This window comes from Brachyhypopomus gauderio, chromosome 16 (assembly GCF_052324685.1).
Source record: "Brachyhypopomus gauderio isolate BG-103 chromosome 16, BGAUD_0.2, whole genome shotgun sequence".
NCBI lineage: Eukaryota > Metazoa > Chordata > Actinopteri > Gymnotiformes > Hypopomidae > Brachyhypopomus > Brachyhypopomus gauderio.
The window spans coordinates 21,063,455-21,075,862 of NC_135226.1; the positions used below are offsets into that span (position 1 = coordinate 21,063,455).

Genomic DNA, 12,408 nt, shown 5'->3' on the forward strand with positions numbered 1-12,408 from the left:
CTCCACGCGCGAGCGCAGGACCCGGGCAGCGCGAGCGCGAGAGCGTGTACCTCTCGGGCGGCACCACAGAAGTTTGGATTGAGGACTTTAATCTTCCAAGCGTGGCACACAGAGGATGCAGTATTTGTAATGAGTTGTTTTGGTCTAATAAAAAGACGTGGGTTTAAAATATGGCTCTATGATCAACTCAGTATGTGCAGGAGAACTGAAGTTAGAATAGAAAATCTACCATGGTTTGTTTAGCATGATATAAAAGATACAGTGTATGTCGTATTAAGATTATCTTTTAATTAAGATGCAATTCGTAACTCACACGTTTAGAAATGACACGGGTTGGTCGGTACAAAACTGCTAAAATGCGCATGGCTGTTTTCACATAGAAAGAAAAAAAAACACCAACAAACATTTAAGTTCTGCGTCTTGGTCTATAAATGTACTACAACAAAGGGGCAGGAAGGGTGTACAATGCTCGCATTGATAGCTTTAACTAGTCTATTGTTTCTGCTGCCTGAGACACTGCAGCACAAAGTCAATGCTGCAAAACACACTAGCATACCAGTCCACACATGTAGCAGTGACAATGACCTCCTGTACTGCTAATATACATCATCTCTGTCGAGCTCTGGGACCAACATATCCGCTTACATGTTCTAGGTACAGGAAAATATCTCATCGTGTATTACATCAGGTCAACGGGGGGATTATTTTGAACCGTGCCCCTCGTACTCAGACGGACCATGAGGCACGATGAGACAGAAAACACAACCCGCCTCCTGAAACGCTCTCTTCATCTCCACCTAGTGGTAAGACAAGGAAACGCATTGATGCCAAATTCTTAAATGAACAAACAGCAAATATACAATCGTTTACCAACACATGCATTGGTTAATTTAATATTTAATCGTTAATTTAATATTTAAACCGATATTTAATCATTTTATTCACTGCATTTACTCTTCATAGCTTTAAGAAACAGTTACTGACATAAATGGTATAACGTCATAACATATAGAACAACAAAATGTATCAAACATTTAGGTGACATTTGAAATAAATGATAAATGGAACTTAAGCGATTTTACCAGTCGGTCAGGGTCCATACACAAGCCCACAACGGCTCCACCACTGCCAGGCAACTTCACAGCAGAGCCAAACTGCACATACATCACAAGTCACGCACAACCCTGAGACTGCTGGAGTTTAACATATCCATTAAAATCATCAAGGTATTCTTTCTCTCCGTCCTTTACCTGTCTAGCCAGTTGTACCATTTTGAGATTTCCTGGGCCCAAACAGTCATCTGTGTATACAGAGCTGCAGGGAAAAAGAAGGGTGGGATTTGTAGTTCTTGATGGGTAACGCACTGTGTCATGTAGGAAGTATCTTACCGTCTCAGCTCAAAGTTCTTATCCATAAGCTCAGCCAGTCGGGGCCAGTCCGTCGCCTGGAAGGCCACCCTTCATTAAGCAAACAAGACGAGCCATAGTGAGTAACTGTGACATTACAAGGGACTTAACATGTCTTATTCTAGCTGTGATCCATATGCAGGGTGGGACTGGTTGGTGCTGTGAACGCACCGGGCCTGGTCCGTAAGGTCGGCGAATTGCTTCATGGCTTCGACCACGTCGGCCTCTCCTGGTCAAACACAAGAAGGCGTACAGGGCTGGAGGAGAGAGACTGAGGGACAGGAACACGTGGCCAGCGCACGTGATGTTGAGCACACTTACCACTCAGCCAGCGCTGCCTCACGGTGCTGTGAATGCGGCCGGAGTCACTCGGGTCACCCAGGTAAGCCAGCCAGAAGGTGGGGAGAGCACTCATGTCCAGGGGGGTGTACTCCCCTAAATGATCAGGGGGGGAGCAGTGAGATACAGGTGTGCATGCAGACACACAAGATCATACACCACGATACACACACCTAACCCAGACTGATCAAGGGCGCCGGGCCACCGTGCTGTATGTGTGCCCCTCAGGCCCCTAGTAATCACTAGTGTGTGAGTGTTTGTGTTCTAACTGCACAGATGAGTTTCATTTCATATATACACACTATTACTGTAGAACTACACAGCTGTCTGGACCAGTGACAACACTGGTCAAATGTGGATATCCACCAACTCAAACAAATGCTCGTTTCCGGCAATCTTTTCAGTAGATGTTGTTTTCTGAATAGCTCACGTTATAATGGACTAATGCAGAGTATTCTCCGATGCAGTCTCTTTTCTGAGTGCACCAGAGACCAGTTTGGATCAATAATCAAAACTTCATTCATAAGTTATGAAGACGATTTGATTTTAAAGCCAGTACCATAACCTCGATTGTCCATTAGCTGCCTGTTAAAGTCCATGTACACTAAGCCCTCATAGACCTGCAGGAGCATCAGAAAACAGGACCGATGTAATGAAGGTGTATGCCGAGCTTCCAAAGAACATGCAGAGCTATAGGGAGCAGATGTTCTATGATGGGATCTGCAGAGTCATCGGGACAGACCTGCACCACACGGTCCTGCAAACCAGCGGTGATGAAGAGCTCCTCTGTCTCCACGTTCAGTATGAAGTTGGCTCGGACCGGCTTGGGAAGGTCCTGTCAACACAGAAACCCCAGCGTTACCCGTCCGTCATGAATGAAGCTAGTTTTAAAACCTTGTACGAAGTAAGAAGGTGAACGTACGTCTTCGGTCAGGTTGTAAAACGCCATCAGGCACTTCAACGTAGCAGACACGATTGCGCTTCAGAAAAACCATAAAGATTACGTCACTGTTAAATTAGCAGTTTTTCCACTGTGGTGTACAGAACCTGATGAATTTGAGAAGAATTCTGAGATAGTTTGAACAGATTTAAAAAATCTATTTAATATCAGATACCGAAGAACATCAAGGCAGAGCAGCACTTACCTGCTGCCAGCGAGGCCCTGTGAGCAGAGAGACTCATTACAGCTGAACTTTCACATTATCCTATAAACTAAGACACAGATTTTCACAACTGTCTTGCTAAATGCTGCTGAAAGAGGAACAGAAGAGAAGAAAAGCCAGTGGGACTCACCACCTGCCTCGGGATGTTGGTGTCATACTTGAGGGTGAAATTCTGCTTACTGAGGGCGATACTGTCATGGAAGGAGAACACAGCACAGCATTCAGGAGCAACAAAGCCCAGGTGGGCGCACGTTTGACCCCAGGTGTGTGAGGCCTGTCAGGAGCCTCTAGATTTTGCACAGGATTCTCACCCTTTTGTTGAGCAGAACTGGTAAAACTTTTTACAGGTGGCCTGCAGGAGTCTGAGTCCGCCCAAATACCTGAGCAGACAGAGCACGAGATGGTGGCGTTTCCATGTGCTGTCGTATAGTGAGACTGTATTGTGTGCACATTCACAGACATGCTAACACAGGCAGGAGAGTCACTGAACAAGGACCGACCCTTCTTTACGGCTGATGCAGAACAGATCCTGAAGACTGCCAAACTCAGTTGGGTCATTGAGAGGATGAGGAAGGAGAACCTAAACTCAACCGGTTGAGAGGAGTTACAAAGACACGCATGCGCACACACACACACACACACACACACACTCCCCCCCCCCCCCCCCCCCCCCCCCCCCCCATTTACCAGAGTCTGACTCTCCACCAGTATGACCTCGGCCCAGAAGTTTGAAATTGTCATAGCGATCGTTTTCCCATTGAAGCCATCGGAAGGGTTTCCCATGAGCCCCACCCTGTGAAGTGGGAGTAGAGGGTTTATAGCCACAGCTGGACGTCATTTTGATGGGTGCCTTTTGTCTCATGCCTAACCTGGCGTAGGAGCGACGTGTGATGGACTTGGCTGGTGATCCTTGCTGTTTAGTGGAATAGTGGGCCAGCCATTTAGTGTAGTCAGACAGACCCTGCAAATACCACAGCATTACACTAACTCACATAGAACAGAATTACACTAACACATATAGAACAGAATTACACTAACACATATAGAACAGAATTACACTAACTCGCCTAGCACATAATTACTGTAACTAACATAGCACATAATTACTCTTAATAGCCTTATTGCTGGATACGCTGGATAAGTAATCGCTGAATGAATTTGTATTAAATGGACATTTGTTCTCCTAAACGTGCTAATTGAAGTAAGTGATTTATGTCATGGCTGCACTATCCTGGTACCCACCACTTGTCCAATTAGTTGAAATCCTGTTGGTAACTTCATGCCATACACAGGCAGTTTTACTTCATTTACGAGACATTCCTATAAACCAATGCATGAACGTCACCAGTTAAATGTTAATGGTCTGAAACCCATTTCAGGGCAATTCAGAAGACTGAAGGGGTCACGTGCATTGAAACAAAACAGATTTTCACCTATTCTTAGCATATTTAACTTGATAAAATATATATATTAGTAAAGAGTGAAGTGAAGCAGGATGGATCGCTGACCCAGAACCTGCCAAACGCCCTGTCCTCCACCGCCGGCTGTCGGAGCAGGAAGTCTGAGAGGTAAGGGAGAGTCTCTTTGCGGAGGCAGTAGAAGACCACGCTGGCCAGACGAGATGCCGTGGCGCCCTCTTGTGGCTTCTCTAAGAAACGCGTGATCCTGAAACGCAGAGGCCAAATCTCAGACCACGGGCATGTAGAGATGGAAACACGCTAGAGCTTATCCAACCATTGAGCTTCTTTAATGTTTTACTTCTTCAAAGCTAAAACAATGTGTTCAGTTGTCCACAAATATTGTTCAGTGATGTCTAGAGCAGCTCTTACCTGTGAGACTCTGGACACACCTCCACAATACCTCTGGTGCAGCATCTCTCTCCTTCCTCCAGTTCATAATATATAACCAGCTCTCCAGGCTGTGGCACAGAAAACACACACACTGTTTTCAGCTTCGGCTGACTAACCTCTCCAATACGTTGGGGAGACACACATGCTGCTAACTCTTTATTAATTTGTACTCCACACACGTCAGTGGTGGTAATTTTGATCAGCCTGAGATGAATCCACTATGTTAGGTCAACATCAGCTCTTCACACCAACACTACGGCGGTTGTACTTGCCTGGGACCTGAAAAAGCGAATAACCTGAGCTATGTCAAAGTTCTGGTCAGCGCAGAGCATGTCTCCCGCGATCTACAGACCCAGAAGAACGACATAAACATGTACAAGAATCCTGCAACACGGGCCACTGTAAAGTTCACGTTGAACGGGTAGAACCGCACCACCGTACCACCATGACGTCGTCTTGAAGCCGGCGGCTCCGGACGGCCAGGTCCAGGTCGGCCACGGCACCCAGACGGTCCTCCAACGTGGTGCTGCCGTCGTTCACCACGTTCTCCGCAGGGAAGTCGTTTGCGGTCGCCCACCGCTCATAATGTTTGTACCTAGAGTGACAGGTGAAGTGACAGGATCTCAGGTACAGCTGTGTGCAATCTCGCCGGTGTGTGAGTGGTTGTGTAAGACTTGTACCTGTGATACAGGTGACCTTGGGTCTCTTGAAAGGCGCTATATAAATTTAACATTCATTTATTCATTCAAATAAAATGTAGTTACTCACCAATCTAGACTCGTGACATATCTCACTCTGCAGCCATGTTTAAAATAGTTTGCATTGTAATGGCATGAGTAGAAACACAAGAAAACTTTACTCACTTGTCTGCATTCGTCACTAGATAGACTTCACTGAAGAGTTGCCGCCTATGGAGAACACGACACGTGAAAACGTGGACCACCCAAATGCATCCCTTTAACATTACACTAGTGATTAAACTGAAGGCAACTCACGTGTTGACTGTTTCCCACCAGAAGTCTAGTATTTTCTTGCCTCCTACCCCAGGTAACAGGGCCTTGGGCACCCCGGCCAGGTGGGCATACAGCCCCGTGACGTCATTCTTCCACACCGGGGCAGATAGAGAGAATGATTCACAACCACAGACCTCCATAACATGACAAACTACCCAGTGTCAGAAAAACAACCCGCTGGGGGTTAAAACTTGCTTTTTGCTCTAATAGCTAATTGCACGTGAGTTAGTATTGTGTGTATGTATCAACATTTTAGAAACAAGTTGGAAATAAAGACTAAATGAAGGTTAATAAAATAAAATACGGCAGTACCTTAATTTGTGTCTCTAAAACCGTACCGTGACCCGCGACTAGGAGAATGCAGATCATTGCAAAAATGTGCAGTTCAGCTTAGAGAGTGAACTGCTTGTATAACTGTTTTGAACAGGGGTACATAGTTCAGTAATAGCAGGAAACAGGAGCACCGCTTCAACTCTTAAAGATACAACGTCCACTCTCAGCCCTTAGCCTTTAACTACAGATCACGCTTGTATAGAAAATGAACAAATACGTGTGGGATTTAATTGGTTTGGTATTTTAAATACTGTGTACTGCGTGTTTCTCAGGTCCGAAATGCTTTCGTGTTTGTAAGAAATCGGTGAAGAGAAATCTCACGTGTGATCACACAACTTTGCTGATTTTCATTCATAGAACAAAATATTTTCTTTGGCGGAAAACATTTATTCCTAACTTTGATTTTGTATGAGCTGAAGTACATTTTAAAAATCCTTTCAAAGTTGCTGTATATCTTGCAAATATGAAATTTCCATCTCTGATGTTTTGTCTCACAGCTTCCTGACACAGCTTTTCTATATGCGAAACATATAATTTGTACAGCATTATAGTAAAACATTACAGACAGAAATGCAGGTAAACTATGTTACACACAATGCTGCACTAAACACTTCATACCCCAAAGCTGAACTCAACATGGCTGGTATATTTCCACCAAGTCTCTTATTTTGGAGTACGAAATTTCTGGCCTGATCATACCCAGGAAGTTGAACTTTTACTTTGAAAAGCTAAAGGAAAACACCATTTGCGTGAGCAAAAACACCAATGCTCACATACGTTTCTCCATATCAGAACTGGAGCAGCACCTCGCACCCGTCCCCCCCACACTGTTCAAAACAGGTTTCAGGGTCTTCACAACATCAAGCACCTTTCATAATCTCTGCAGATTTGATTGGGTTTTTTGCAAGCTTTAGTGCACGAACATTTCAGACCCTTTAGCAGTGATCTGTTGAGCACAGATACCTATAAAGCACATCAGAACAGTTTATTCCCAAATAAAGTATAGATCTACATGGGAAAATCTCACTCGCATGCAAACTGAAACAATCATGTTATAGCTTGTTGGAAGTTGTGTGACCTAAGGCCATTATACTATAAATAAAAACTAACAAATTGCTTAAGACTTCAAATTTACCCAAATACTGTTCCCAATACCTGACGCTGCTCAAACACTTTTGTTATAAAAGGCAAGGAACTGGATTTGATCAACATTGTAATAGTATAAGCAGATTCCTACCAGGAGGGCTGGTGGTAATAAACAGGAGTCATGAAACACACATTTCAAAGACAAGCAATATGCTTTAATTTCAAAAACTGTTATTGTAAGCTGGAATGTTATAATTCTCACCTTATCATTGCTTATTAAAATAACCCCTCAAAAACTATTGTCCAACAAGGTTTGGGGGAAAATACAAAAACTATCAGTGAGAAAATATTTTCCACTAAATAAAAATCAATACATGCCCGAGAATTGTAAGTCACACTCAGCATCGTATGTAAATGTTGCATATGCTTATTAATAATGCATGATTTACAATTGCTTAGATTAACATTCAACATGAAATCCAAAAGGCAGAAACTAAACACTGAGCACTTTTAATTTCTGAACTGTTCAAATCTTTGTCCCTTCTTTTGTCAGTCACGGTTTAGATTGGAAGGTTGCAACACTTCAACCCAAGTTTGCTGGTACTTTACATTTACCCTCCGAGGTGTTCACAGCAGACAGGCCGAGACACGTGTGCCAGTGCAGTCAGGAGGGGACACCCCAGCCCGTACATGTGTGTGGAGGAGCAGACTAAAGTCTCCTGTGAGCATGTTGCACTCTCGACAATGACACGTGACCAACAGGTCGTGTTGATGCGCTAGCAGGTGTCACGGGTTTAAGTGAACCGGCCTGTGCTGGTTCTCCGTTATCAGACTGTGTACCCTCACACACTGATGTCATCTGACATTACATGAAAAACACCTGCACCATCAGAAAGGGATGACAGGAAGGAAGCAGATAAAATTACGTTAGCAGTCATACTAACAAAGGAAATTAAGAACTCTAAACATTTGCCAAGAAAGAACCTCACTCATCATTATCCAAAACTCAACAAGTTCCGATCCAAAAACAAGTCCAGCATCAGTTCCTTTATAAATGAAAATTAAAACAGTACTGGTCTTCATTCATTCATTTCAGGTAAACAGGAAACTTTTAATAACAACATTAAGAAAGAATGCTTGGCTCTGACAGATCACAAATCTTGAAACTTTTTTTTTTACTGGGAATCCTGCTTGCTCCTCCACTGATTTATTTCAAGGACTACAGGTCCAGGTGTTTTGCTGCTAGGTGGTGGGTAAGGACACGTCGTTTCCTTGGACTTCAGGCTCACCCGTTTTCATGGTAGGTGCTGCAAATGTAACTCTGATATTCATTTTATATAAAGATATATAATTTCCTTTGTCATACAAACATAAATACACCAATAGTGCACACCACTGGGTGGGACTCGGAGTCTGGTACACCGTCTCCAAACTGTTACACAGGCAGGCAGGGTAGAAAAATATTTCTTTGAGAAGAAGTCTTTAGAGTATCTCATACTTGTCAACAACAAACGAAGTCTCGGTGGAGAACTTGACCGGAGTGTCCCCTTCAACGTGAGTCACTTTGTCCACCTGCAAAAGGACAAAGCAAGGGAGAGATGGATCGCTCATCTTTATACTACATGTCCCGTTTATGTCTTTTCATCCCCCCCATAGATAGATAGATAGATAGATAGATAGATAGAGCTTTATTTATCCCTTGGGACGGATCCCTTCAGGAAATTGCATAACCCCCACCATCATAACCTTAAATTATTTACTTTATCTTACGAACTACAGTTTTGTCTCACCTGAATGTCACTGTAATTGCGCCGAGACACAAACGAGACATTCACAGGGAAGAAGTCGTCGGGTTTGCCTGCTATGCTGAACTCCAGGCTTCCGCTTTTGTTGTTTTCGTCTATGATGGGCACGCACCATTCGAGGACGTTTTTCCTGCCGTCGTGGCGGTACTCCCCATCGAGATCTCCGACGACAGGGGCACCTACTCCTGACCTGCAAAATCACTTCGTGATTCAACCAGCACCATCCGACCCAAAGATGTTTTCTGGACACATGCATTATAAAAAAAAAAGAACTTACGGCACTGGGATGGTAATGACTACATCACTGAGTTCAAGGGCTTCCTCCTGGAGCTCATACTCAATATTCACATCGCAAACACTCCCAGTTTCTGAGGGCCAGCAATTGACTAAAACACACCAGACAGAGGACATTACACAAAGGTCTGACGAAACTGGTTAACTGGTTAGTAGTCAGCTGCTAGGTTAAGGTCAGCTCACTAGTTAATGGGATGAGGGACTCCTCTGTGCTCTGTAGTCTCCACTTCAGGATGCCAACGTCACTGTTCAGAGGAAAGGTCTTCTCTTGGTTTTTCAGACATATCAGCGACTCCGTTGTGAACAGTTTCTTATCTACATTGGGGTGAGTCTGCAGAGAGAGGAGAAAGATTTTTTTTCCTGTTTCTGAAGTACATTTGTTTTTAAAGCCAAGCACATCTTAATTATTTTATATAAACATCTATTTGCTATTCATTTTCGATAAAATAAGAATTTTACATGTGTGCTTTCTTGGCATCACTAAATTAAAAACAATAAAAACACACCAACACCCACAACACTGATGATATCAGACATGTATCGACCTCGTGACAGCCAGGTTCAGCCTACAGTGCCACACAGCTGCTAAGCGTTTCCCCACCCATTTCTCCACCCATGCAACACCACGACAGCAGAACTCAGGACCACCTGCAGCTGAACCCCTTTCTTGTCGTTGTTGTTGATATGCAGGCGGATTCGGCCATTTGCGTCATCGGTGACCCTCAAGGTTATGATTCCCAAGACCTCCATGTTCTGCAGTCCACCATCACGTCCACAGGTGAGAGAGATCTTCTCCTCGACCTTCAGGTGCACGCTGGGTCACAGGGGTGGCACAGACGGCCACACATTAGTCACAGCACAACACAACAACATCTTTCAACCTGAGAATAAGGCCACTGGTACATATAACTTCATTTTTCTGGTGGAAAGATGGCGGAAGGATCCGAGTGATCACACCTTTCTGTGTTGACAGGAGGTTGGAGGACTTTAGACGCATCTGACTGTTTCTTTCCCGCACTGGGGATGATGACGTTTTCACCCTCTGACTTCAGCTTGTCTACAAAGTTATCGACCTCCTTTCCTTTAGTGCCCAGCTTCAGCGCTTTACTGGGACCACTTGGCCTGCAAATCACAACAGCATCCCATCAGTCTGTTTTACTTCAAACAAATGCACATAAACCCAGTTAAATTCCTTATTAAATCAATGTCAGTGTCTGTTCCACACACCTAACCGGGGCAGGAGCCATCTTGGGCTTCTCCAGCTCCACCATGGAGTCAGTGATGGCGGTGGGGCCGACACTTCCTGTCCCGGAGCTCCCGAAGCCTCCGAAGCCCGGGGCTTTCCTGCCTGCTCGCTCAGCGTCCCGCCGGGCCTGCTGTAGCTCCTTCGCCTTCCTCCGCATCTCCGCATTCGCCTCTCGCTCTTGGGTCTGGTGCGGAGCAAACGGGACACGAGGCATTTAGGAGCAAGAAGAGAGGCCACCCTCGTTGTACTCTACACCCTACGGATCCCGTGTCCTGACCTCTCTGACCGCCCGGAAGACCTTCTCCTCGTGCGAGTCCATCTCGGTGAAGGTGCGGATCTGGGCCAGGTTGACGTTCTCCCTGTACCCCAGGGCAACAATCTCATCAAACGCAAAAATGAGATCGAAACAGTGCTCCGAGATCTCCCCCTCCTCCAGCACACGACAGTATTCAGGGATCTGGAAAAACACACACACACGTCCAAGACGCATAACACAGGCCGTCTAGCCAAGCTGAAAGTTATTCAACACAACACATGGAAGTGTGTAGGGGAGGAGAGTAAAACACAATCCCCCACCACTCGGGAGAAGAGTCTCAGCGTCTCCAGGTCCTCCAAAATGTTGCTGTTCTTTGTGGTGACGAGCACCATGTACAGTTTCTCCAGGGGCTGGTAGACGTAGCGCACACTCTCGGTCTCCACGAAGGTGTGCTGCCGCCCCGGCACCATCAGCTTGGGGAAGGCGGCCAGCAGCCCCTCGACGCGGGTGCGGCTCATCTCCACGAACTGCCGCGACACGATGGCTTTACCGGCCTTGGTGCATATCGCCGCTGCCAAAAGCACCTGAAATGATTGTAACATTTATTAAAAACACACACACACACACACACACACACACACACACACACACACACACACACACACACACACACACACACGGGTGTACAGCTGACACACAGATAACAGCTGCCTGTAGTCACCGCACTATTTAGGTAATGAACCTTGCCCAGGTAATGTTAGCCCGCTAGCATGCTAGCCCGTTAGCATGCTAGCTCGTTAGCATGCTAGCCCGTTAGCATGCTAGCCCGCTAGCCTAGCCGCACAAACTGCTAAGAAAGTCAGTTTCGCTTGGCCAGCTAGCCGGAGCGCTAACTCTGCTACACTTCTAAGGCTCACCGACACACGCATGTTGGTGATACACCCAGGACGCGTTATAACGGATCTGTACGTCGTTTAATAAACTAACCAAATAAACCTGAAAACCATTAAAACATTTAGCACAACTCCAGCTAGCAACTTGGCTACACTTGTAACTTAGCAACCGACTAGCTAGCCACCGTGCTAACATATGGCTGGTCAACTAATGTCATTCCTGAAACGCCTCATAACGTTTCACCATAAACAAATCCTTATTAAACTTATTAAAGTTTCTGGTGGTTTAGTTTTTCTCCTGAAACCGATTTAAATCGCTCCTGTCACTCCAGCCAGCGGACCCCCCCCCCCGTTAGCTAAACAATTCGAATTAACTTTTATTTTAATCCGATTTAAAACGTTCGTACCATCTTCGCTCCGGTTCAGGGCGCGTTGGTTCCCCCGGCGAAGGTGTCGGTGTGTCGGGCAGATAAAACCAACAATAACCGTCCGATCGGCGTCTCCGTCCGCCAGGGAAGGACCACGAAAACGGCCTTGTGCTGGTGCAGCAGAGCCAGAGCCACGTCCCCAACCGGAAAAAGTTCAAACTTACCCACACCGTGACATTCACTGCGCCTGTTCACCGCACTCTTCCCATCGTGGGCGTTCCCTGAAGCACCACGCCCCGTTTGAAGGGGCGTGCCTGTTAGCTAACTATTAGAAATTAGGAATGAACCTTGCATTA

At 45.5% G+C, this 12,408-nt stretch overlaps 2 protein-coding genes across 2 annotated transcripts; both read right to left on the reverse strand.

Annotated features, from left to right (window-relative positions):
• Positions 1-268: 268 nt before the first annotated feature.
• Positions 269-6,275, reverse strand: gkup (glucuronokinase with putative uridyl pyrophosphorylase). Its single transcript, XM_076976359.1, has 23 exons — positions 6,084-6,275; positions 5,754-5,860; positions 5,622-5,666; positions 5,200-5,353; positions 5,031-5,102; positions 4,738-4,826; positions 4,417-4,573; positions 4,151-4,228; positions 3,778-3,869; positions 3,596-3,701; positions 3,409-3,488; positions 3,220-3,288; positions 3,039-3,099; positions 2,891-2,907; positions 2,668-2,725; positions 2,488-2,580; positions 2,305-2,365; positions 1,728-1,841; positions 1,578-1,635; positions 1,389-1,457; positions 1,251-1,314; positions 1,083-1,154; positions 269-797 (listed from the first exon to the last, which is right to left on the reverse strand). The coding sequence occupies exons 1-23, from the start codon at positions 6,138-6,140 to the stop codon at positions 702-704; spliced, it is 1,869 nt and encodes a 622-aa protein (XP_076832474.1). The 5' UTR covers positions 6,141-6,275; the 3' UTR covers positions 269-701.
• Positions 6,276-7,379: 1,104 nt separating this feature from the next.
• Positions 7,380-12,304, reverse strand: arcn1b (archain 1b). Its single transcript, XM_076975899.1, has 10 exons — positions 12,092-12,304; positions 11,112-11,375; positions 10,813-10,992; positions 10,517-10,719; positions 10,247-10,411; positions 9,938-10,103; positions 9,473-9,620; positions 9,273-9,381; positions 8,981-9,185; positions 7,380-8,762 (listed from the first exon to the last, which is right to left on the reverse strand). Exons 1-10 carry the CDS (start codon positions 12,092-12,094, stop codon positions 8,673-8,675), a joined length of 1,533 nt encoding a protein of 510 aa, XP_076832014.1. The 5' UTR covers positions 12,095-12,304; the 3' UTR covers positions 7,380-8,672.
• Between the last annotated feature and the right edge of the window lie 104 nt (positions 12,305-12,408).

Coding starts and splice junctions, on each gene's coding strand:
- gkup (XM_076976359.1), bottom strand. CDS start 6,140: ATGATCTGCATTCTCCTAGTCGCGGGTCACGGTACGGTTTTAGAGACA. Junction 3,489..3,595: donor TGGTGGAGAGTCAGACTCTG/GTAAATGGGGGG, acceptor GGTTGAGTTTAG/GTTCTCCTTCCTCATCCTCT. Junction 1,155..1,250: donor TGGTACAACTGGCTAGACAG/GTAAAGGACGGA, acceptor ATGTATGTGCAG/TTTGGCTCTGCTGTGAAGTT.
- arcn1b (XM_076975899.1), bottom strand. Junction 10,993..11,111: donor TGAGACTCTTCTCCCGAGTG/GTGGGGGATTGT, acceptor GTGTTTTTCCAG/ATCCCTGAATACTGTCGTGT. Junction 10,720..10,812: donor TCTTCCGGGCGGTCAGAGAG/GTCAGGACACGG, acceptor GCTCCGCACCAG/ACCCAAGAGCGAGAGGCGAA.